Source organism: Armigeres subalbatus, chromosome 2 (genome assembly GCF_024139115.2).
Source record: "Armigeres subalbatus isolate Guangzhou_Male chromosome 2, GZ_Asu_2, whole genome shotgun sequence".
Taxonomy (NCBI): Eukaryota; Metazoa; Arthropoda; class Insecta; order Diptera; family Culicidae; genus Armigeres; species Armigeres subalbatus.
In genome coordinates, this window is record NC_085140.1 from 259,137,121 (window position 1) to 259,164,006 (window position 26,886).

The window sequence follows — 26,886 nt, forward strand, 5'->3', positions numbered from 1 at the left end:
GAAGATCAGCTTTCAACAAATTCTTTTGCTGCCCATTGCATTGAAAAGGCAAGTAGGCTGCAATGAAGGAAAATTGTCCAAAATTTGTTTCAACAGAAACTCCCAAGGTTTCAAAAACTTTGGTTTCGAACGAAGAAAATAATTTATGTTTGATACGTCTATTGATGACAATGGCGACCCCACCACAGGCGCTGTCAAGACGATCATTTCTGTAGATAAAATAGTTTGGATCTCTTCTAATGGAGAGTCCTGGTTTTAAATAAGTTTCTGTTATAATGGCAATATGCACATGATGAACTGTTAGGAAGTTGAATAATTCATCTTCCTTACCCTTAAGAGAGCGGGCATTCCAATTTAGAACTTTCACACAATTATTTGAATCCATTGAAACGGAGTCCGATAACAATTTTTTGTGTGTACTTTATACCAACCTGAACAGCTTCAGGAATGGTATTTGCTTTGAACACTGCATCAATCATGTGATGCAATTGTTCAGTTAAAAAATCAAAGTCGGAAGCAGTCATGCTACCTGAATCGGCAACATGACCGTTATTTTCCGTTGGGACATGGGTATAAACCTCATTTTGAGAAGAGAAATTTTGTCTACCAGCAGCGATGTTTGCATACGTAGGTACATTGGAAAAATTGGAATTTACTGAAGTGCTTGCTACCCGTTGACGAGCGGCAAAATTTGTTTGTGAATTGTGGTGGGTATGAATTGCTCGACCGGTAACCGGTTTCGAAATTTGAGCGTTTGAAAAATTTCTACCCGTCGAATCTGGGATCCGATTGGAATTTCCCGTCATCAATTTTGCACGGGAATTCAAAACTTTTTGCGTGAAGGGCATTCCCAGAAATTGATTTATGATTGCCCCCACAGTTTGCACATTTAAATTTATTGAATCTTCTCTCACAGGACATGCGTCCTTGGCGTGAGAGGTTCCACCACAAATCATGCATTTAGCATCCATGTTACAATGTTTGGCTCAATGACCCCACTTTTGGCACTTACGGGCCTGGGGGGGGTTTTGAAATTTCCCCAGGCCTGCGGAAATGTTCCCATGTAACACGGACATGAGACATAATACAGGCCTTTTCCAAACTTTTCATATTATTTAGTTCACTTTTGTTAAAATGAACTAAATAAAATTCTTGAGAAATGCCCCTCTGGGAAGTACCAGAGTGAGATTTCTTTTTCATCTTAATTACTTGGACTGGTGAAAATCCAAGTAATTGAGAAATTTCAATTTTAATCTCATCCAGTGATTTGTCATCACTGGGGAGACCTTTCAAGACGACTTTGAACAATCGCTCAGTTTTGTCGTCGTATGTGAAGAATTTATGGCGCTTCTCAGTTAAATACTGAAGAAGACGTTTGCGATCGTCAAAGCATCCTGGCAAAACGCGGCAGTCACCCTTCCTAGCAATCTGAAATGAAACCTTGATCCCCTGAAGGTTACTCAAAATCTCATTCCGGAAGCCAGAAAACTCGGCAACAGATACCACAATTGGCGGAATCCTTTGCTTTTTCGCATGAATCGAATCACCTGGGCTAGAGGTAGATTCGATTTGCTCAATTTCATCATTAATCAAATCGAACTGATTGCTCAGTTCGATTGGAGAAGAATTATTTCCGATATTAGAGTTAGAAGGAATATCTGAAGTTTCCAGCTTCCTTCTATTTTTTCCGCGCTTGGGCAGGACGGTCTTGAAACCTTGTTTCTTTGAAGGAAGTGGAGAATTCAGAGACTCCCCCTTCCTCTTGTTTTTGTTAATAATCATTGCTGAGCGTGGAGACGTGACCTTCTAAGAGGTTTTTCCCAGAACGGTGAATTTTACTTCCGCAAACGGGTCCAACGTAAAACGAAGGCACGGGTCCTTGCAAAGATCGTAACGGGATCAGTGGGTACAAATAGCGCTGAGAAGCACTGTTGAAATTAAAATAGCTTCGGGTAGTATTAAAAACTTCCTTCCGCAAAGAGAGAAAGAACCGCACAGCACGAAAGCACGATGCGGTCTGGTAAACAAACGGTTCATTTGTACTAAAGCTTTATAATGCAACATCAAGGCACAATCTATTATAATTTTTACTTAAAACCATTTAAAAATGTCTTATTTGGGATATCCCGGAATCTGCAAAACGGGGGTGGTTGGCGTTTTGAGGCCTCTTCCCCTAATACGTCAAATTCGCTAAAATTCTGAATGGCTGATAGAGGAAGAGGCCCCAAAACGCCTTTTGGGTATTCCCTCATAGTCACCGTATTTGGCATGGCCGTAACAAAACTAGGCCTAAAATTATGTAGGTTAGGCGAAAAAAGTGTCAAAATTACAGATAGGAAGGTTGGAAAGCCCGAAATTTTCCACATTTTGTTGGACCATCCAACATTTCGGCGAGGCAAAACGCCCTAGGGAAACTAACCTACAATGTACTGCGCGTCTCCACGCACTGCCCATACCAGAATGCTAATTCGCCGACGCATGGTGCGTTGTTCCCTAATAGCTGCCAGCTAGAAGGCGTTTTGCCTCATGAGTTTTACGGCAGCGAAATATCACCACTTTTTTGAAATGTGAGTATTATCAATATGATTGAGATTTTCTACAATTTTTAGATGGCCTCAGTTAGCTATACTGTTTAACTGTTACATGAGGTAAAATACCCATGAAAATCGTTACAGCTAAGATATTAAAGCAGTATTTGCTTAGCTAGGGCATATTGCCCCTCCTTCCCCTCCTCCTTCCCCCCAGTGATACACCTTGTCATTATAAACGGAATCAACACTTTTAAAATTGCCGAATGAACACTTGACACAGGAACTTCAATTTAATGGTTGCTTAACGCAATTCGACTATCCGTGTATGCTTTTATAGGTTCTGTATTTTCAACCACATCTTAATGCTATTTCGCAGAAATGTCCCACAGCCATAATCGATGATTAGGATAATGATGTCCCGTGTTTTTCGATAACAAACAAAAACCGCTCCAAGCTGCTGATATTGTCTTGGAATACTGGTTGGCATTTGGTGCCATTATTAAACAGCAGAAGGCGATGGAGTGAATCAATATCGATAACTTTGCGGATATTCTTGGAATGCAGTATGAATGAACCAGCCTCATGCTAAAAGGTCACACCAACATAAAAAAAAATCAAAACATTGAGAATCAAAATGAAAAAAGCATAACATCTTTAATGGATGCTATAATCCAATGTCAGCTTTAACCAGGGATATGTCTTTAATCAAGGCGATGCTCTAATCAAGGCTATTCAAATATGACTAATGAGTTTCCAAACTTGTTCTGTACGATCGATATTGATTTTACTTGTTTTGTATTTCACCGTGACAGCATGAACAGGATTTAGAACCGTCTAAGTTTAAGATAAGTTTAGTACTCTCCATTTAATTTCAAAACGTATTGGAATATAATGGAGAGTACTAAACTTGTCTTAAACGGTTGAATACATTCCACTAAAAAGAGCTTAAAATATTTTTTCTGAGGATTTAGAAGTAAATTCTCCTTTTTTATTGTAGTGGATGTTTTCGATAATTAAACTACAATCGTATAATATCAGTGTTGTTGTTGACAATTGTTGACAATTTATGCAACTGACAGCGGTCTATCTGCACGCTGTGTCCAGAAAATGGCGGCTTCTTCAAGCTAAGAGCTTTAGATGGGGATGTCGAAAGCCTGGATTTGATCATTTAAGACTGAATTCTATTCAAAATATTATTTTCTTTCAACTCGTACATCAACTCCAAGGTTTAATATATGAGTTTATGCTTCCCGATCAGCATATTTAGAGTATGTAAGAAACATAAAGACCAGTATTGGGGAGATTATCTGGCATGGTTAAATGGGGTGGAGAATCGCTTATGAAAGTTTATTTTTACCCCAGAGTCAGAGAGCTAAAATCTGCAATCTGCTATCCGTTAAAAGCCTGATTCCTTATCTTCCTCTCTTAAGCAATTTGGAAAATTTGAATGAGTTTCCAGGAATATTTCCTCAGCCTGAAGTTATCCTAATCCAAGCTGTACATGCTTCGGACACGGTGTTAAACGAGTATGCCGACGAAACGTGTTCATATAAATAGTTCAACACATGTTGCGAGAAATGTACGCAAGTTGTACAGTATAGTTGTCCAGAAATTGGAGTAGACAACTTTGTGTTTTATGTGGACAACTGGACACTAGTTCTTTTTGCCTGACCTTTTGCCAATGCTGATGTTGATTACAGCTCCATAGCCACGATTGTCTTGAGATTTTTCACAATTTGAACGTCTCATAAAAGCAACTAATATAGTGGGATGTTTGTGGGCCATCCTTAGCCTTGCGGTTTGGAAATTGTCTCAACTTCCCTGGGCACAAAAGTATCGTCGTGTTAGCCTCATGATATACGAATGCAAAAATGGTAACTTGGCTAGGCGGTTATTAACTGTGGAAGTGCCTAAAGAACAGTAAGCTGCGATGCGGCAATGTCCTAGTGGGGGATGTAATGCCAATATAGAAAAAGATGGTGGGATTTTTAAACTATATTTTTCATGTGATTTAAACCTGTCAATTCTACATACGATTCGAACTTGCCAACACATTTTATGACGCCACGGTAGGCAAATTTCACTCGTTTGCCGAAAATCAATTTTCTTCCAGAATTGTTAAAAATCGAGCCGAAATTTATTGTTAACGTGCAAGAATATTCATTATAAATGCGTAGATTCAAATAGATGAGTCGAATCGATTCCAGCGTGTTTCAACACCCGCTTGATTGAAATCGGGATTTAAATTTTCCCAACACTGAAGGGTCGGGTATTAATAATTCAACCATAATTCAAATTTTGAATTAAGCTCGATAACATTTCTGCATAACAAGTTGTTACGAAAGCATGATACAACTGCTTGAATTTTCTTCTTGAATGAGGGAATTGATATAACCGATATGCGCTCATTTGACAAGTCAAGTGGAATATCATTTAATTGGATGGTTTTGTTTTTCTCGAGCATCATTCCTGACACTGCGTTTTTTTGCCTTTCTAAACGATTTAATAATAATGTCCCAAGTATTTGCTTGATTAAATTATATTGCGATTTGAAATGCGGATGAACAACATTTTGGAAGTTATCTGGTAGTCTATAATAGTATCGATATTTTGGATATCCTTATAGCCCGTTCAGGTTTAGAGTATCTTGATGGAAAAGTTTACTAATTTTATTTTTATTTAATATGATGTCAAGTGATAAACCTTAGCCGACTAATAATTCATTTGCTTGTGTCATAATCAGGGATTTAATCCAAATAAGAATGAAAAAGTCTCTCACTTATCATCTCTATATGCATATACGATATGTAGCATTCCGTGATAGACTTTTTTCGCTGTCATGTTAATGAGATTTCATGATAAAGAACTGATTCGAGAGGCTATACCTCATGATAAATGTCATTTAAAAAGCTAAGATAGTTCGCCTGAATTTTCAAAGGATTTTTTGAGGAAATTCAAAATAATGTCTCTCAGATGTTCAGAATTTTTGGTGAAGAAAAGAATAAAAAATAATTTTTCGGGAAATGTAGAATAGTTTTTTAGGTAAACTTATAAAACCTTTTTGAGAAAATTTTGTAGATTTTATTAAAAAAGTTCAGAAGAATTCTCCGTGGAAGTATAAAAGAACTTTCTAGTGAATTAGAGTAGAATTCCCCGAAGGTTTTTCCGATAAAATAAAAAAAGAATGTTGGGAAATTTATACAATTTTCCTGATCAAATTTAGAACAACCGCCGCCAACGTCGACGCTTTAGGAACGGTGCACATTCCTCAGGGATTGTAAAATTGAACCTTTTCCCGTCGAAGCCTGAACATTTGAATTTTGATAAAATTTTGCTTGTTCTGATCATTCTGTCCAAATACTGTAGATTTGGTACACATTATAGCTTGGATTGATTTTCGTTGAACTTTGATTTCTACACACTTAATTTTTTTCACCGAAATCTCAGCATTTTTTGTTTATTTTCCCGAGGCGGGCACCGCAGAGTTTCAGCAAACATGAATTTTGCCGAGATCTCAGTTGCTGAGTTCGGTTGCTGAGGTACGGTAAATATTTTGCTGAGAATAAGTAATAAACGAAATTTTCTGCCGAAGTTCAGTTTTAAAATTAACTGAGCTACAACGGTGCCCGGTTTTGCTTAGTGTGTAGTCACAGTTTGACTGTTGTGAATTTCAAACAATGAAATATAGCAAAAAGGGGGTAATTCGGAATCCATGAGATTATATTTTATGTATATTTGTATCTCTCCTCTGCTTCATCGTAGTCTTTTGTGTAAAACTTTAAATAATATCACCATTTCATATGATTACGTGTTTGTCACTGGTACAAGTAAAAAAATACTTTTGAAAAACCAAACTCGTTTCTCTTTCTGGCATCAGAGTTTCATGGTCAACTGTAACTCCACTCGCGTCTTGAATTGTCATAAAAATATCCGACAAAGATAAAAGTGCGGAGACAAATGATGGTGACGTAGAGTATTGTGCATTTTTTGTTTTTATTTAGGGTACATTTTTTAACGAAAAGCTATCTTTACTTCCAAAGCGAACTTATAGAAGGTTCATATACCAATCGACTTATATTCGAATTGAGATAGCTAATTAATTTCTTGTTATGAAATGTATCAATTTATTCATGAGTAGCTAACTGTGGGAAAAGAATCACTGCTTGATCTGTAGAATCATACCTTATCGTTTTCATGTTCAACATGACTTAGCAACACGACCTATAATTAGTGCGGAGTGTTTTCAGTCTTGCAAAAAACTCTGGAAATTAACTGAATTTAAAAAAGCCGCTGATACCAACCTAGATACAATCTCATGACCTCCCATCCGCCACGCCAGTGCATAATGCAGCTAATGCTGAACACGTAGGTGTACACTTTAGACACAACAAAACGCCGTATGGTTTTCCACCGGTTTTTCACTCCGTTGCTAGGCTTGGAGAACTCGGCCTGCAGTGGTTCCCGCAGTATGGCGAACATCGTGTGCAGCACCGAGCCTAGCAGAAAGCAATGCCAAGGCGGGAAGTAATCCTGCTCCAGATCCATGTAGCCCCAGGTTCCTCGCCAGTGGCCAACCACCAGAGGGCTTATCGCAAACAACGACACCATCGTATCACTGAGATGCAGTATCCTTTTCATGCAGGTGCTTCTTTGCTCATCGCCTTGATTGTGGTGCCGATTCATGAATATCACAGAATCATTCTTTGAAACCTCAGCCATTTCGCACGCCCGTGCGAGTTTCACAACACTACTTCACTGTAAGCGCCAACAGGTTACCACTGAATCAGATTGTTCTCCGGCGAGGTGTGCATTATCACTAAAATCCAACTTGTTATAATCTAGCCAGACATACGCTCAATTGAAGTTATCAGCCTATAGCTAGGTGATAATTTCAAGAGTAATAAAAACTTCACGGTTGTCGTTCCAGATGTTTATATCGGTTATTATCGCAAGCAAATATAGTCTATTCACCTAGATGTCATCTGAAAGTATTCGCACTTTTCAACGATAAGCAGATGAAGGGCGCTAATGCAACTTATTAAATGACAATAATTTAATACCATTCTCGGGTGCAACTCTGGTGACATTTGAAAGACCAGAACAAACAGTTTCAAAATCAAGGATGCCCGACGTTAGCATACTCCACGTGACGCATGTGAACCAGTTGCCCGTCGATTAGTTACTGTTGCGCTGTAGTAAAAGACCACGTTGTAGCTGTATGCTAGGATACAGACTGACTATGTCCTCACGATGGCGGCCAAAGCTGTGATATCGATGAAGGGTGTAGCCGAACTAATTTTCATTCGTGGCTTGTGTCTCACTTGGCATCTAACTGACAGACAGCGTATTATTTGATGATAATCACTCTGGGCAAATGTCCTGACGGGATCAACAACATTGTGCATTGTATACGGTGGTGGTGAATGGAAACTAATTTCCTGGCGGGTAGTTTTACCATTCTGATCGGGATGTTTTGTTTTGATTGTCTATAGATATTTTTGGAGCATATACATCATCATTGATGCATATTGATCATATTTCATTTATTTACGCCGTACCAATGGTTCTTGAACAAATATTTTCATTCGTAGGTTGATAGAGTCGTTATTTGGTCCATTTGAATGAAGACTACGGTATTCATAAGAATTTTCCTATTGAATATGAGCTATGATTTTTTTAAATCTTAGCCCTAAAAGTCCTCGAAAACTTTGGGGAACATAGCTCAGCTTGATTTCAGGGAAGGGATTAGCTTGATCATTGCTACATACGTCGTAATTAAGGCCGATACAAATATTTTAAAACAATTCGTGTGACTATGTCAATCTTGGTAGCGCCGTCTGACGCCATTTGGCATCCAAGATACTGGAAGCTATCAACATTTTCCACTAACTGCCCGGCTATTGTGTGCTATGAATTTATAGTATCTGAACTCTCGTTTGGCATTGTGTAGTATGCATAATATCCATTGCCGATATCTATCTTATCGATCTTACGTCTCACCAGTGGCGTTGTCAGAAAATTGGTTTGGAAGGGCGGGGTAGTGGTTGTTTTCGAACTTTTTTTTTTGAATAAAAAAATTTCTTCTAAAAATTTTGTTTCTGTTCATGTCTAAAACCACCCCCGTGGCTACGACACTGCGTCTCACGTGACTCGCCATACGCAACCGCGCCATGACTTTCAACACGTTTACAGTTTTCCCCTGATTAGTTACGGACGACAGGTAAGTACTATTTTGTCATCGATCATTACCTACGTATTTGGAAGGTCCTTTTTCCGATGGCACGAGGCCACACATTTGACGATCCTTGCTGGGCATAATTTAGACCTTTCGTTAATTTTTCCCCTTTCTGTAATACCTCGAGCTGACACTGACATTTCTTCAATAATTATAGGTTTCATGAAGATAAAAGTGCGATGAATCGATTGCGCGTGGTTTCGTGCTGGTCAGAGACCACTTTAAAGTGACCATTTTGCCCCAATTCTCCTAAAATCACAATATTTCTGTAATGCCTCGAGCTCACGCTGATATTTCTTCAATAATTATAAATTTCGTGAAGGGAAAAAGTGTGACGAATCGATTCCGCGGGGTTTCGTGTAGAGATGTCATAAAATCCTGATTAATCGATTAGTTACTAATCGATTACTCTTGATTCTTGTCGATTATTGAATCGATAAATCATTGTATAGTAATCGATTCAAAATTAATCGATTATCACAACGATGAATCGATTAATCGAAATAATCAATTAATTTTCGACATCCTTATGATGTCGTAAAATTCTGATTAATCGATTAGTAACTAATCGATTACTCACGATTCCTCTCGATTATTGAATCGATTAATCGTTGGGTAATAATCGATTCAAAATTAATCGATTATCACAACGATGAATCGATTAATCGAAGTAATCGATTAATTTGCGACATCTCTAGTTTCGTGCTGGACAGACTACTTTAAAGTTATCATTTTGAACCAATTCCCCTTAAATTACAATATTTCTGTAATGCCTCGAGCTGACGCTGATATTTCTTCAATAATTATATGTTTGCTGAAGGGAAAAAGTACGATTAATTGATTGTGCGGAGATTCATGCTGGGCAGACCACTTTAAAGTGACAATTTTGCCCCAATTCCCCTTAAATCACAATATTTCTGTAATGCCTCGAGCTGACGCTGATATTTCTTCAATTAAAATATGTTTCCTGAAGGGAAAAAGTGCGATGAATCAATTTCGCGGGGTTTCGTGCTGGACAGACCACTTTAAAGTGACCATTTTGACACAATTCCCCTAAAATCACAATATTTCTGCTTAGGGATCTTATAATGAGAGATATGCAAATACTTTTTCAGACGATTTAGCAACGCTGTTATTTTTGTTAGCAAACGCTTCCAGCACTTGCCGCAGCGCAACATGTTGAAGCTTGTATATGACTTTGCATTTGATAAAAATTTGGAATACGTTTGCCTGTCCACTAACAGTGTTTAAATAAGCATTATCACTAAAATAAAAGTGGAATACAAATAGGCGAAACACGATACATAAACTAGATTACTTCTACTCGCGAAAGTAAAACAAATTGTTTATTTGATGATACTTTTCTTAAAAACTATCTCAATACCTCTCAACCTCGTCTCAATCTGCAACAATAACAACGTTTATTTGGCTCACGTTTTGACAGTTCTCAATGCTCGATTGGCTTACAATGGCCGCTTTCGCATATCTCTCATTATAGGAATCCTATTTCTGCTATGCCTCGAGCTGACGCTGATATTTCTTCAATTAAAATATGTTTCCTGAAGGGATAAAGTGCGATGAATCAATTTCGCGGGGTTTCGTGCTGAACAGACCATTTGGCCTTAATTTCCCTAAAATTACAATATTTCTGTAATGTCTCGAGCTGACGCTAATATTTCTTCAATAAATATATGTTTCCTGAAGGAAAAAAGTGCGATGAATCGTTTGCGTGGGATGTCATGCTGGATAGACCCTTTTAAAGTGCCCATTTTGCCCCAATTTACCTAAAAATCACAATATTTCTACTACTACTACTACTCGAGGTGACGCTGATGTTTCATTAATAAATATATAAATATATAAATGCATGTTTCATATCCTACCTTACCGCCATGACGCATCAGCTCGGCAAATACATTCTTTGGAAGAAGAGATCATATGTCCTCTTGTCTTAAATCGAGAAAATGTTAATTGAAAAAAATAATCATATCCACTTTTGCCTTCCTCCAGGTAAATGCATCTCTTAAAGAAGGGATCAAATTACTAAATTGAATAAAAAAATCATATCCTCTTATGTCTTCTGCCGGGCAAAGGCATTCTTTGAAAAAAGGAATCATATCTTCCCTTGTCATAAACCAAGAAAATATATCAATTGAAAGAAGGAATCAAAGTGATAAACTTTAATTCTAGTTTAAAACAAATACTTTAATAAAGTGTTTGATAAAAAGAGATTCATAACTTCCTTTTCCATAACGCACTTTTTCCCTTCAGGAAACATATATGTATTGAAGGAATATCAGCGTCAGTTCGAGGTATAGCAGAAATATTGTGAATTAGAGCAAAATGAGCACTCTAAAGTGGTCTGCACAGGACGAAACCCCGCGCAATCGGTTCATCACACTTTTTTCCCTTCAGGAAACATATACTTATTGAAGAAAAATCAGCGTCAGCTCGAGGCATAGCAGAAATATTGTGATTTCAGGGGAATTGGGGCAAAATGGTCACTTTAAAATGGTCTGTCCAGCACGAAACCCCGCGAAATCGATTCATCGCACTTTTTTCCTTCAGGAAACATATATTTATTGAAGAAATATCAGCGTCAGCTCGAGGCATCAAGAAATATTGTGAATTTGGGGAAATTGGGGCAAAATGGTAACTTTAAAGTGGTCTGCCTAGCATGAAACCCCGCGCAATCGATTAATCGCACTTTATACCTTAAAGAAACATATATTTATTGAAGAAATAGCAGCGTCAGCTCGAGGCATAGCAGAAATATTGTGATTTTAGGTGAACAGGGACAAAATGGTAACTTTGAAGTGGTCTGCCCAGCATGAAACCCCGCGCAATCGATTAATCGTACTTTTTCCTTTCAGGACACTTAAAATTATTGAAGAAATATCAGTGTCAGCTCGAGGCATAGCAAAAAATTTGTGATTTCAGGGGAATTGGGGCAAAATGGTCACTTTAAAAGGGTCTGCTCATCACGAAACCCCACGCAAACGATTCATCGCACTTTTTCCCTTCAGGAAACATATATTTATTGAAGAAATATCAGCGTCAGCTCGAGGCATTACAGAAATATTGTGATTTTAGGAGAATTGGGGCAAAATGGTCACTTTAAAGTGGTCTGCCCAGCACGAAACCCCGCGCAATCGATTAATCGCACTTTTTCGTTTCTCAAAGTTCAATGCAAAGGATGTCAAACAAGATTGATGCCACTCTCCGCCGACAGCAGGCCTGATAACATGCATGCCGGAAGATTGTGTGTGGACCATATTATCACTTTCCTCATCATTCTGGAGCAGCATTATAAAAATATTGTGATAAGAGGGGAATTGGGGCAAAATGGTCACTTTAAAGTGGTCTTCCCAGCATGAAACCCCGTGCAATCGATTAATCGCACTTTTTCGTTTCAGCAAACTTACAATTATTGAAGAATTATCAGCGTCAGCTCGAGGCATAGCGGAAATATTGTGATTTTAGGGGCATCGGGGCAAAATGGTCACTTCAAAGTGGACTGCCCAGGCCGAAACCCCGCGCAATTGATTCGCCGCACTTTTTCTCTTCAGGAAACTTATTGTTATTGAAGAAATATCAGCGTCAGCTCAAGGCATAATAGAAATATTGTGATATCAGGGGAATTGGGGCATAATGAGCACTTCAAACTGGTCTGACCAGCACGAAACCACGTGCAATCGGTTCATCGAACTTTTATCTTCATGAAACCTATAATTATTGAGAAATATCAGCGTCAGCTCGAGGCATAGCAAAAATTTTGTGATTTCAGGGGAATTGGGGCAAAATGGTCACTTTAAAAGGGTCTGCCCATCACGAAACCCTACGCAAACGATTCATCGCACTTTTTCCCTCCAGGAAACATATATTTATTGAAGAAATATCAGCGTCAGCCTGAGGCATAGTAGAAATATTGTGGTCTTTAGGGGAATTGGGGCAAAATGGTCTACCCAGCACGAAACCCCGCGCAATCGATTCATCGCACTTTTTCCCTTTAGGAAACATGTACTTTCTGGAAATTTTGCAGCGTCAGCTGGAGTAATTGAATTTCGAGCCTTTTGCTTTTGAAAATCCCCAGTGTGGGGTGTAAGTGACCAAAGGTTGGTTTTGAGCAAAATGGGTGCAAAGTTTTTCAAATTGTATGGAAGTTCAAACAATTAGGGGGAATGACGGCTTTGGCAGGTTTTGTTCTATGATTGGCAGGGGGGTTTTTTATGACTGACTAGGCTCAAATTTGGCCTAAACATTCTTTGCATATCAAAGAATATTGTGGCCAAATTTCATAAAATTCGGTCGACAAAAACCCCCTGCCAATAATAGAACAAAACCTGCCAAAGCCGTCTGTTCTGAAGTTAATATATAGCCTTTTCGTTACACCTTGGTGTATGAGAAAGACAAAAAGGAAAGTATGCATTTTCTTGATGAACATTCTGGGTGAACACTCCAGTTCGTTCGAATCGCACCGGGGACTAAGACAAGGTGATGGACTTTCGTGCCTGTTGTTCAACATTGCGCTAGAAGGTGTCATACGGAGAGCCGGGTGTAACAGCCGGGGTACGATTTTCAACAGATCCAGTCAATTTATTTGCTTCGCGGATGACATGGACATTGTCGGCCGAACATTTGCAAAGGTGGCAGAACTGTACACCCGCCTGAAACGTGAAGCAGTTGGACTGGTGGTGAATGCGTCAAAGACAAAGTACATGCTTGTGGGCGGAACCGAGCGCGACAGGGCCCGCCTGGGAAGCAGTGTTACGATAGACGGGGATACCTTCGAGGTGGTCGAGGAATTCGTTTACCTCGGATCCTTGCTAACGGCTGACAACAACGTTAGTCGTGAAATACGAAGGCGCATCATCTGTAGAAGCCGGGCCTACTACGGGCCCCAGAAGAAACTGCGGTTGAAAAAGATTCGCCACCACACCAAATGTGTCATGTACAACACTCTAATAAGACCGGTTGTCCTCTACGGACATGAAACATGGACAATGCTCGAGGAGGACTTGCAAGAACTCGGAGTATTTGAGAGACGGGTGCTTAGGACCATCTTTGGCGGTGTGCAAGAAGACGGTGTGTGGCGGCGAAGAATGAACCACGAGCTCGCCCAACTCTACGGCGAACCCAGTATCCAGAAGACAGCTAAAGCCGGAAGGGTACGATGGGCAGGACATGTTGCAAGAATGTCGGACAGCAACCCTGCAAAGATGGTGTTCGCTTCCGATCCGGCAGGTACGAGACGGCGTGGAGCGAAGCGAGCGAGGTGGGCAGACCAGGTACAAAACGATTTGACAAACGTAGGGCGTATTCGAGGATGGAGAGATGCGGCCTCCAACCGTGTATTGTAGCGTCAAATTGTTGATTCAGTGTTATCTGTTTAGATGTAAACTAAATAAATGAATGAATGCATTTTCTTATGTATTTGGTTGATCTTTCACATATAAACTTCCTGCTCGTTAAACATCCACTTAGACTCGACGGATTCGACTGAATTTTTTACAGTAGCTTCTGGGAGCAAAAAACTTTATTTTCAGTCTCGTCTTACGTCTCGAAAAAATGATTTTGATTTTTTTCATATAAGTGTGATCCACCTTAATGTCCATTCTGCCCCTTAATACACCTTTATTTTTACAGCTCAACAAATCTTCGAAGTGCCCCTTCCACCTGGCTGCCACCATAGTCTTGTTCGTCAGCAAATTACCCATCTCGGTCATTGGCTTCGTCTATTGTATTGATTTTTCTCTCTTCACACATTAGAAGCCTTTTGGAATAAAATCATAATGGAAGATTAACCAAACAGCTTGATTCAAATTAATTGGTGACCTGACCCCTGAACTATCGAACCGAACCAATTTTGAAGCAATGGCCTTATCTCATTTAATTTTGGTCCGATTCCAAATTTAATTCTTCGGATCAGAATGAGTATGGTTTTAAACCTACCTTGGAACATTCCGGAATACCTCCGGAATCCGAGGGCTGTAGTCGATTCCACGAACATACTGTGAGATTACATTAATTTTCTAGTTCAGGTATCCCTAAATTGGAATAATATTTGACTTAACTTGACATTTAATTCTACCCAAAATTTTCCTATCCCAGTTATTTTAAGAATCGGCTGTATTAAACTTGAAATTAGATTGCAATCGCTGTTCAAAAATCTAAAAAGGTCTAAATCAATTTCTCCCATCTGGAAAACAAAGTCCTTAGAATTTCTTAAATATCTTTATTGGAAATAGAACGGTCAAAGTTTCCAATGAAGCCTGAAACTGGATTGAATCATGATTTCAAAAAGTTGCTAAGTAATTTATTTGCCATTATAATATTCAACTGAATTAAATATGACTTCATGTGTTGTACAAAACACTAACTGGAAACGCAAACTTCGAAATATATTTTATTTAGCAACTGGTCAAGGTGATAAGAGGGATTCGCCGAGAGTGGAAATGTTTTACGTATAAATCTCATTAGCTGTCCACGAATCAAAGTAAATAGTTATTTATCATCGGATTGTGAATACCGGTTGACCGGTTGATATCCAGCCACTTTACAAATATTGTCAATCACTTGTTATACCCTAGAAAGTAACATTGCATGACGCATAGCTGTATTCAATTTATCTCTATCTGGTATGATTGAACCGGCTAACGCACTTATAATGGTATGGTATAACATGTTATGCAAATTATTGATAAGACAAATTCTATTAAGATATCGTCGCAATGGCACCGAATAGGATATTACGAGCTCATAGTTTGAACGAAATATTAGCGTAAACGCGTAAAGTCTAGGCTTTGCGATAAAAACAGGTTCACGAAAAAGAAACTGCAGTGATCCAGTTCATTGAGGGGGTATCCATAAATTATGTTACAAAGTATTTTAAATATTTTAAATATCTCATACAAATGTCATGACGAAAAAAGAGGGGGTCTAATGTCCATTACATATTATGTGTTGTACTAAATGGCTCTTCCCCAATAATATGGACCAAACCAGTCTTTGCATATTAAATCATCCAAATAGCTTAGCTTTAACAAGGGGGCGATCTATTTACTCGCCAGTGAGTAAAAACAGTAATTATTGTTGCATGATATGCCGCATTGTTTAATTATCATTTCTTAAGGTGAAACAGTTCATAACGATTTTTAAATATTTATTTGCGGTTAAACGATTAATCTATCGGTGCACCCAATTTTGTTTTTAAACGGTTTTTTTATACGGCTGTGTAAAAAATGTCCATACAAATTGCAAAGTTGCTTCATTTTTTATGATTCAGCGAGAAATCTTAAAACTTTTATTACACGGTTTTCAAACTTTGAACTAAAAACTATTTTACGCGGTACGCATCACCCGTGTGAAAAAAATCGTGTGAACACTCAAACATCTTTTTACGGCACTTTTGTTAGGTTTATTTTCGGATGTCAATATTGTTTAAAATTCTTTTACGTCACGTGCCATAAAAAGGACACTATACGTCACTTTAATTTACGGTTTAAGTGTCGTGTAGTTCTTACGTTAGCACAAACAACAACCCTTTTAAAATGTTACGGCCTCCTTTTTATGGAACGAGGCTTGCCGAGTTGAATAAATACTACGAGTGGTGAAAAAATCGAGTTTTGCAACGAGTTTCACACGCTATTTTTCGCAATGACCTAACATATCGAGGTGGGTGGAGAGACCCCATGGGGAAGTTCACTTCCATATGACACAATTCCTATCAGGCCATGGCTGCTTCCGGCAGTTCCTCCACAGGTTTAGGCACGCGGAGAGCCCCGTCTGCCCTGACTGCCGGTGGGTCCACCTACCTTTAGAAGAGTTATCCCACTCGCGCTGCCATCTGGTAACCGAAGTCAGCCTGAGACGTTCGCGGGCTCCTCTGGTGCCACGTAGCTCGAAACACTCTTCGTCTTCCCGGATGACCAGCCCGATTGGCATCATGCTCGCAATCACGCAAGCTGCATCGTGTGATATCGTGCGGTAGGCTCCAGCTTCCGCAGGTAACTGGTTACCCCCAGAGCTCTCGCCCAGGACGGGCCGCCGTACCTAAGAATAGATACAGCAACGCCTGCCAGTAGCCTACGTCTACTGGCACACACCTTGGAACTGTTGGACATCATCCTCGATAATGCCGCAACAGAAGTCGAAACCCTCTTGCATATTACGACCATAAGGAGCTTCAAACTCCGCTTTAATGTGATCACGACATCATCCACGTGAATCACTGCATGTTGAACCGACTTGCGGTTGTTGACGATAACGACCTCCGTCTTCCCAAGCAGCAAAACTTGTTTCACTACTGAACATTTCACTGTGTTGCAACTATTTGGGAAGAAACAATCTTTGCGTATGATGATGATGAAGATGATGATGATGATACTACCATCTATTGTAGCAAGGCACCTGCCGATAGCACTGGCCATATCTGACAAACGATTTGATCATGATTATACTATTGTATGTATTTCATCAAACTCCTGTATGAAGGGCCAAAAATGGGTGGGATGGTTCCATAAGCAAAGACACTTATGCGAATCCACGGGATGAATAGAGAATCTCCTTCCAGAAGAAAGTTCGTACACACAAAATTATAATCTAGCCCTCGTTTCCCAGATTGACCCAATAGATGGGGAGAAGAGCCCGCCCTTTATCCACGAGATGTTAACAATAGGAAGTTGGCGATTCCACTCTTCCTATCCAAATCGCTTCAATCGGGTGCCCTGATGGTTATTTTTTATGGTATTTAATCATATAGTTTCAATATAATTTGGTAAATATATGTATATAATGGAATTCTCTCACCAAGTTTCAATTCCTTTGTCGTGGATGAGGGAGGACCTTTCTTCAATGCCAGCTAGCATTAGAGTTATGTCTTCAGAGATAGAAAACCAATAGCTCTTTAAGAAATGTCCTGATTCAGATCGGGGAATATATTTCATTCTAGTTCAAACATCGAGGAATAGATTTCTTGATTTCTGTAAAGATGGAATAAAAGACGGATGGCAGTATCATACATAATAACATAATTGTTTTGATTAATATGCATATGTATTCTGACTTTTTAATTCAACAGACTGCTGTATGAAGGGCCAAAAATGGGGGTGGTGGACCTGTAAGCAGAGACACTTACACGAAACCCACGGGAAATGAGAATCTCCTTCCAGCAGAATGATCCAACAAAAAGAATAATGAAATTTGCAATACTTGTCAAGCTTTCCACGGGATGGTTTGTTTGAAGAAGGGCGCGTCAACTGGTTAACAACTGTTGGAGATAAAAGTAATAGACGCGAACGACTAATACTTTCCTTCCTTGACTCCGATTGGCTACCACTTCATTGTCCAGTTGTAACTTCATTGATGCCCTGATGCACCCTCCCAACCCCATCTTATATATTTACATTCAAATCAGTAATATAATGTAATGTATGTATACCATTTATATAGGTATTCTTCGATAGTTCATATATTGCCTTGCTTTCTTCAAATTTATACCTCTCAGAAATAAGAATCTTAGCATCAATCCAAAAACATCACTAGCATAAGATTGAGTCTTTTGAACCCTAATTTACCGGAATATTCGAATTCCAGTTTGTTAGATTAATTAATATTGAATTAAATTTTGCATATACGTACTGTCGAAGTTTACCTTTATAATGAAATGAACATGAGGATATGATAAAAAATGACGAATATATGTATAAAATTATATAATAAATATAATATATGTGTAAGCTATACATATGATATCTATAGTGAAAACATTTTTAGATAATTACAAAAAATATAATGAAATTTAGCGTGTTGCGGCTAAGGATGAACCACGAGCTCGCCCAGCTCAACAACAACTCTAGTATTCAGCTAGCTGAAAGGATGGGATAGGCAGGCCTGTTGCTAAAATGTCGGTCAACAACACTGCAAAGATGGTGTTCGCTTCAGAGCCGGACGGAACAAAAGGGCGTAAAGCGCATCGAGCATGGTAGGTCACCAGGATACAGGATCTGTTTAGATGTAAGCTTCAAAGATAAATAGTATAATGAAATTAAAATGGATTTATAGTCAAATTTCCTTCCACATGATGAAAAGCACTACGATAAATACAAACAAATAAATAAGATGATCGAAAGGTTTCCAGAATCCTTGAGAGCGAAGGCTTAGCATCTTGTATCCAAAATGAAAAGTTTGCTCCGTGTCCGGTCTAGGATGTTTACTTAAATGATAACCATGTGAATATCATGAAGCTGAAATTAATTAAACGTTTTATAACATACATAAATTTTTAAATAACATATGTCGAATTCGTTTTTAAAAAGTTCCAACCTAGGTTGGAACCAGTTCCAACCTAAGTGCTGTCAAAGTGTTTTTTTATTCGCTCAGGTTGGAACTAGGTTCGCACTAGTTCCAACCCCAAAGCTGTCGGGTTCGCACTGTGTTGTTTCACGGTTTCGCACCGGGTTCACCAATACAACTATACTACAACTGTCAAAACCACGTGGGTGGGTGGGACTGGGCGGAATAAACAAGCAGAAGGGAGAAACGAAACTGTCTGTTTAATAAAATAAAATGTGCGTTGAAAAAAAAAATTTTCGGGATTTTGTGATATTTGTTATTGTAGTTTAAAATGAAATTTATCCGGTACTGTTGTCTAGATTTAGTTTTAAAAATAATTGTTAGGGAAGTTATGTATTCATAAGTTCATTCAGGATTTCCTCACAGATGGTGTCCTAAATTAGGTCGGTGGATGGAATTGTGTAGTTTGGGATTTCCCCTTGAAACTCGTTCACAAAATCCACTAAGAATTGTCAGAAAAATATATTTGTGGAATACCGAATAGAATTATTTCTTATGCAGAATTTCTTTTGAAATTCTTCCAAAAACGCTTTCTTCCAAAAACGTTTCTCTGGAAGTTGCTCCAAGAATTAATTTGGAAATTCCTACAATATAATTCCTTCAGGAAATCCTTCTAGAATACAGGAAACAAGTTTCGTACATAAATTCCCCCGGAAGTACCTTGAGCAATTTCTCCGAGAGATTCTTGAAAATTGAAAATGCACGGGGCCCAAAATCCGGCGGAAAATTTCCCCGATGTGTGATGCTACCTTTATCAGGAGAGGTAACGAGGAAAAAAAATAGCGAATCCTGGAGAATTTTTATTACATGCTCCTGAGTGTTCTCCGAAAAAAAAACTTTTGCAGAAATAGATGGATTTTTGTAGAATAGAAAATCTTTTTTACATGAATTCTATACCGAATTCTTATTGGTATAAAAATGTGCACGGGATTATTGAATATAATTAAATAGGGGAACTGTTCCGATCTCCATCTCACTGAACATATATTCATCTTTTCGGGAAACAAATAAATGCAGCACCAATTTCGTCGCCTCTTTTTGTCAACATGCGTGCTCACTGCTGAGAAAAATCACAAAAATAATAAACAATCCAAATTACTTTCCATTGCTTTGTTTTTTATAGGATGAACATCCGAGCCATGAGATGAATTCCAGGAGCAGTTTCCCTATTTATATCCACCCAAAAGTAGAGAAACAATCTTTGCGTATGTGCCATAAAGTATAACTCTCTTGCAATCTAAAAAGCGCAAGAGGTGGAGCCTACGGAAACATCCTTCGATTGCAGTGAAATTGCAATAATGTAGCAAAACACTACAGCGGAAAAAAAATGAAATAAAAATATAAAACTGGATTCGATTTATGGATCTTGTGATTGATAGTCCTTCACTCTACCTTCACTCTACTTCGAAGCGACTGCATGTTGACTCACCATAAAAACCATACGATTATGAAGTTTTGTACTCGGGTTTTCTGTTACTTGATTGCACCATCACCGGAAAAAATGTGAGTTGTCAAAACGTTGAACGATGCTAAATTAAACATGAAGACACACTCAACTTATCTGCAACTCAATTTAAACAAACAAATAAATTTTGAAAGACGCATTGAAGTTACATGGTAAAAAATATGCAACTTGATGATTTTGTTTCGTGTTTGCAACATAAAGTGCAGTATTCTTTGGTTGTTTGTTTCCAAATGTCAAACACGTACTGCATTGCAATATTAATGAAACATTGATCACAACTCGAACGTTTTTGACATCTTGATGCAACTTTTTCGTGATTTGATGTTTTTCCAATGCCTTTAATGAAACTGAATAGAAACAAGGTGCTTTTTGGAAGATGTTGCGTGTGCTACTTGGGTTATGTTGAGCGAGCTGCAGGCCTCTAGCGCTCATCCAATCCTCCACCGTGCTGATCGCGTGTGCTGCCTCGGGAATTGACTCCCCGTAGACCTCCAAGGTTACGTCATCTGCGAAACCGACGATCTTAACACCAGGAGGGAACTTTAGCTTCAGAACCCCGTCATACATAAGGTTTCATAGTATCGGGCCCAGTATTGAACCTTGCGGAACTCCTGCGGTAATAGGTACGCTTCTCTGACCGACATCGGTCAATAGTATAATAGTATAATAGTATAATAGTACACGGTTCTGGAAATAGCTTTCCAAAATCCGGTACAGGCCCACCAGCAGGCTAAGCCGGTGTAACGAGAGCGCGATGGCATCCCAGCTTGCGCTGTTGAATGCGTTCTTCACATCAAGTGTCACTAACGCACAGTATCGAATACCTCGCCTTTTCTGATGAATCGCAATCTCAGCGGTCTTTACCACCGAGTTAATAGAGTCCATCGTGGACTTACCCGTGCGAAAACCAAACTGGTTGTTAGGTTGATCCTTGGTTGATCCTCTCTAGCAACTAAGGCAGATTGGTTTATGCGCCGAAGGGTCGCCCGGCGGCGTTCCGGCCTTCGGCAAGAATCATGTCTAAAATGAGCAGATGCGTTAATAGTCTGTTGTATTTCAATGTAGGAATAATAATTTTCTTCACGGGATATAGTTTTTCGGTAAATAATTTTCATAACATTTTTTTTATATAAAATAGTTTATTCAACAATTCAGCCAATAGCAACAAAAATGAGTTGATTCAACTTCCAATAAATATTATTTGACTTATTATGCTAAATGCACAAGAACAACGCTACAGCTATCGACGTAATAGTAGCTAGCTCCGAATCCAAACTTCATCATCCGTTAATAAATCCTTCCTGCTAGTTTTTCCTACCCATCTAATCTACCAAGTAGTATAACTATTTCACTCTTCTTCCCCCTTGCCGTAACATCACTGGGAGTACAAATTAGGATAGTCTTTGCTCATGCTTTTCACGATTTTTGGGAAATGTTGGAAATACATTCCATAACTCAGCAATTAGTTACTGAATCAACACTTACGCTAAGCTACTGTTTTATATGGTAGAGAAAATCACAACACACATTTAGTTTATGGCATGGCTTAACTTAACATAGATGTAAAAGAGCTCGAATTTCTAACTAATAGTTTTTATTATTTTCTTTGTTTCGAATTGATTGTAAATTTTTTTCTCATTATTGTGTTTACGAATTTGTTAACTAAACTATTCTACCTAATACAGTTGGCTTATGTATTAATTGTCATTAAATAGATGGAATAGCTAGGGAAGGCCTCAGGATTAAATGTTCAGAGTGTTATAAACTATTTTAACTTAAGAATAAAATAGAGAACTTTTCAAAAGAATCTATCACCTAATCAGATTTTTTAGAGAAAGTAGTTCATGAACAACTGTCTGTTAGAAAAGATAACTCTTATTGATACAAAATGGAAGTTTTAGCTGAATTTCTAAAACTACATCAACTACATATGTATGTCAACACTAACAAATTGTTTTTGTAACAGTTCAATGTACAGGTTCGCTATGCACAAGCACATTCGTAACTTTTTCATAATCATTAAAATGGTTTTTGCGGACCCATGAATGAGCCTTCAACAGATGTATTTGGCGTACCGTAAGGTACAATTTGCGTAAAACTGACGGTAAAACATATCAGGGGGTTCTTCTATTTCTTGATATGATTGATTTGTGTGTACTAGTAAAATTGTAACCATCTGAACCGCTCGGAAAAGACCCATAGATTTCTTTTATATGTACATCGATTTTGTCACACGTGATGTGCGTAGATATTCCTTCGTTATATTGCATAGCTAAACATTTAAATTATAATGACTATCTAAAACTTCAAGCTCAACAAAGATCTTCTTTTCTTGAGACCGCCATCTTTTTTCTTTTCTTTTACACTGGCGTCATCCTTGCTTTCCTTTTTGCCCTTCTTATCTTCTTTATTATTCTTTTTATCTTCTTTATTGCTAATGTTGGGGCTACCACATCCATTCACATTATTGGTATTCGATTTGGAGTCAGTTTTATCTTTTCTATCGAAGAATTTCCTGTCTTTCTTTTCTTCTTTTTTGCTGTTTACACTGCTGGAGCTGCAGGCAATCGTGCTTGCACTGTTCAGCGGGGTGGTCGGCGTAACCACGCTGGAGGACTTAACCACTTTTCCCGTCGTTACTTTTCCATTGGCCGTCGGTAGCGTAGTTGGTGTTTGCGGGAGCATGCGGGGAACCGAAACTTCAACAACTTCCAGACACTGAAAATAAATTGAAGACTTATTAGTACGTTTTAGTGGAATATTGATAAGGTGCACAACATTTCGACACTTTGTTATAAGTTACGAATTTCCCAAAAAATAGCATTGTATGCTTCATTAAATCTTTCCGATGACAATTGTAATTTTGATTCAGCTTTCATTCGTCACTTTTCTAAACCTCAACGGAATTTAAAAAAAATATCACAAAGAGAAGAGCTGCCCAAACTTTTCCAAAACAAAAAAATAAAAATAAAACAGGCCACTAGAAACGTAAAAAGAAATTAAACGATGTATCTAGAAAACTAATCCGTTTTTAATGTTTATTATAAGATCCATCGCGGATATGTTTTTTAAATAATGAACTAAGAAGGTGATGTACTAACCTGCATTGTTTGAAAATAAAATCTTATGAGATCAAGGATCGAAACGTGAAATATATAGCTAGTTTCTTTTCATCTAAAAATTAATAGATATGGCAAATAAGTCATTGAAAAGTCGACACAAAAATGTTTTACTTAGTACTGTAAATATCGGTTTGTATCCTAAGCCATTTATATGAAGTAGCAGTTTCCTGGGATGATTTGCTAGAATAAATCATTTCTTGAGATGCTCCAGAACTTTCAATGGACCACTTGTGTCCCTATTTTCAAGGAATTGTCTTTGAACTTAGTTGGCTTTGACATTGTCATAACAAGCAGTTCATTGAAATTCAAAGCATTCTTGGACGTATTTCTAGATTGCTTTGAGAATAGGTCGTATGTGCAAACGAGAGATTCTCTTTGATCACGCTCTCTTTGCTAATATATCGGCTAGTTTTGCATGTTTTGCTACATTTCCACTTCAGCAAGATAGACAAAGCTATTGTCTTTGGATATCTGCCAAGAAATTGAAGTAAACTTTTGTATAGTTTCGTAATAATCGTAGGAGAATAGATCCAAAGAGAGACTCTCTTTTGCACATACGACCTATTTTCAAAGCACTCTAGATTTATATGATTGGTCACTCCTTTTGATGTTCCGGGACATCTAGCGAATCACTTAGTGGTTATTTATTTTATTTATTCAGACTAAGGCCGAAGTGGCCTGTGCGGTATATAAGAGTCTTCTCCATTCGGCTCGGTCCATGGCTACACGTCGCCAACCACGCAGTCTACGGAGGGTCCGCAAGTCATCTTCCACCTGATCGATCCACCTTGCCCGCTGCGCACCTCGTCTTCTTGTGCCCGTCGGATCGTTGTCGAGAACCATTTTCACCGGGTTACTGTCCGACATTCTGGCTACGTGCCCGGCCCACTGCAGTCGTCCGATTTTCGCGGTGTGAACGATGGATGGTTCTCCCAGCAGCTTATGCAACTCGTGGTTCATTCGTCTCCTCCACGTACCGTCCGCCATCTGCACCCCACCATAGATGGTACGCAGCACTTTCCTTTCGAAAACTCCAAGTGCGCGTTGGTCCTCCACGAGCATCGTCCAGGTCTCGTGTCCGTAGAGGACTACCGGTCTAATGAGCGTTTTGTAGATTGCCAGTTTGGTACGGCGGCGAACTCTATTCGATCGGAGCGTCTTGCGGAGTCCAAAGTACGTACGATTTCCAGCCACTATGCGTCTCCGAATTTCTCTGATGGTATCATTTTCGGCAGTCACCAGTGAGCCCAAGTACACAAATTCTTCTACCACCTCGATTTCGTCACCATCGATGCAAACTCGCGGTGGGTGGCTCACATTGTCTTCTCTTGAACCTCTTCCTATCATGTACTTTGTCTTCGACGTGTTGATGACTAGTCCTTGGCTTCCCTCTTCAGTCTGATGTAGACTTCCTCCATCTTCTCAAAGTTACGTGCCATAATATCTATGTCGTCGGCGAAGCCAAATAGCTGGATGGACTTATTGAAAAATGTACCACTCGTGTTAATCCCTGCTCTTCGTATTACCACTTCCAAAGCGATGTTGAATAGCAGACACGAAAGACCATCACCTTGCCGTAACCCTCTGCGCGTTTCGAAGGGACTCGAGAATGCCTCTGAAACTCGAACTACGCACATCACCCGATCCATCGTCGCTTTGATCAACCGTGTCAGTTTATCCGGAAATCCGTGTTCGTGCATTAGCTGCCATAGCTGGTCTCGATCGATTGTATCATATGCGGCTTTGAAGTCGATGAATAGATGATGTGTGGGCACGTTGTATTCGCGACAATTCTGCAGTACTTGGCGACTGGCGAACACCTGGTCTGTGGTGGAGCGTTCGCCCATAAAACCCGCCTGGTACTGCCCCACGAACTCCCTTGCAATTGGTGCTAGTCGACGGCATAAAATTTGGGAGAGTACCTTGTAGGCGGCATTCAGCGCGGTAGTTGCTACAATCCAGCTTATCGCCCTTTTTGTAGATGGGACACACGACACCTTCCATCCACTCCTGCGGCAAAACTTCTTCCTCCCAAATCTTGGTAAAGACCCAGTGCAGCGCTCTAGCCAGTGCCTCACCACCGTGTTTAAATAGCTCTCCTGGTAGTTGGTCAACTCCAGGGGCTTTGTTGTTTTTCAGCCGGCCAATCTCCTCCTGGATTTCCTGGAGATCCGGAGCCGGTAAAATTATGTCCTGCGCGCGTTCTCCCAGGTCCACCACAATACCGCCATCTTCGTCTGCCACATCGCCATTCAGGTGTTCTTCATAGCGCTGCCGGCACCTTTGGATCCCCTCACGCACGTTCGTAAGAAGGTTCCCGTTTATGTCCTTACACATATCAGGCTGTGGCACGTGGCCCTTACGTGAACGGTTTAACTTCTCATAAAACTTCACATAGAACTTTCGTGATTTTCCTCCGGAAAATCGAGTTTTGTCTGTTTCGCGCCCGTTTATATCGTGCCTCGTTCGCCCTCGTGCGGTGTTGCAGCAATCTCGCCCATGCTGTATTCTTCTCTTCTACTATCTGCTCACATTCGCCGTCATACCAGTCGTTTTTCTGATCCGGGGGCACCGTGCCAAGTGCAGCGGTTGCGGTGCTACCAATGGCGGATCGAATATCTCTCCAGCCATCTTCAAGAGACGCTGCGCCTAGCTGCTCTTCCGTTGGGAGTGCCACTTCGAGCTGCTGCGCGTATTCTTGGGCTAGTCTACCGTCTTGTAGCCGCCCAATATTAGGCCGCGGCGTCCGACTTCGACGTGTGTTGTAACCGCCGAGAGTTTTAAGCGCAGGCATACTGCAACGAGGTAGTGGTCGGATTCAATATTCGCACTGCGGTAAGTGCGGACGTTCGTGATGTCGGAGAAGAATTTACCGTCGATTAGAACGTGGTCGATTTGGTTTTCCGTTTCTTGGTTAGGTGATCTCCATGTGGCCTTGTGGATATTTTTGCGGGGAAAGAAGGTGTTTCGGACTACCATTCCGCGGGAGGCTGCGAAGTTTATGCATCGTTGGCCGTTATCATTCGATACGGTGTGCAGACTATCCGGTCCGATGACCGGTTTATACATTTCCTCCCTTCCTACCTGAGCGTTCATGTCACCGATGACGATTTTGACGTCCCGCAGTGGGCATCCATCGTATGTCTGCTCCAGCTGTGCGTAGAACGCTTCTTTCTCGTC

General features: G+C 39.6%; 3 protein-coding genes across 10 annotated transcripts in view; 1 reads left to right on the forward strand and 2 right to left on the reverse strand.

Moving 5' to 3' along the window:
- Window positions 1-7,638, reverse strand: part of LOC134212129 (uncharacterized) — a 100,777-nt gene extending 93,139 nt beyond the window's left edge. The window contains exon 1 of the mRNA XM_062689707.1: window positions 6,833-7,638. Within this exon, the coding sequence (XP_062545691.1) occupies window positions 6,833-7,250 (418 nt within the window). The 5' untranslated portion in view covers window positions 7,251-7,638. The remainder of the gene's footprint in view (window positions 1-6,832) is intronic.
- LOC134212127 (glucose 1,6-bisphosphate synthase) overlaps window positions 1-26,886 on the forward strand; it is a 340,080-nt gene that overhangs the window by 173,750 nt on the left and 139,444 nt on the right. The window lies entirely within an intron of this gene.
- Window positions 21,727-26,886, reverse strand: part of LOC134212130 (START domain-containing protein 10-like) — a 103,616-nt gene continuing 98,456 nt past the window's right edge. For all 6 annotated transcript variants that reach the window (XM_062689714.1, XM_062689717.1, XM_062689713.1 and 3 more), the window contains exon 5: window positions 21,727-23,302. In XM_062689714.1, coding sequence (XP_062545698.1) covers window positions 22,883-23,302 — 420 coding nt within the window. In that variant the 3' untranslated portion in view covers window positions 21,727-22,882. The remainder of the gene's footprint in view (window positions 23,303-26,886) is intronic.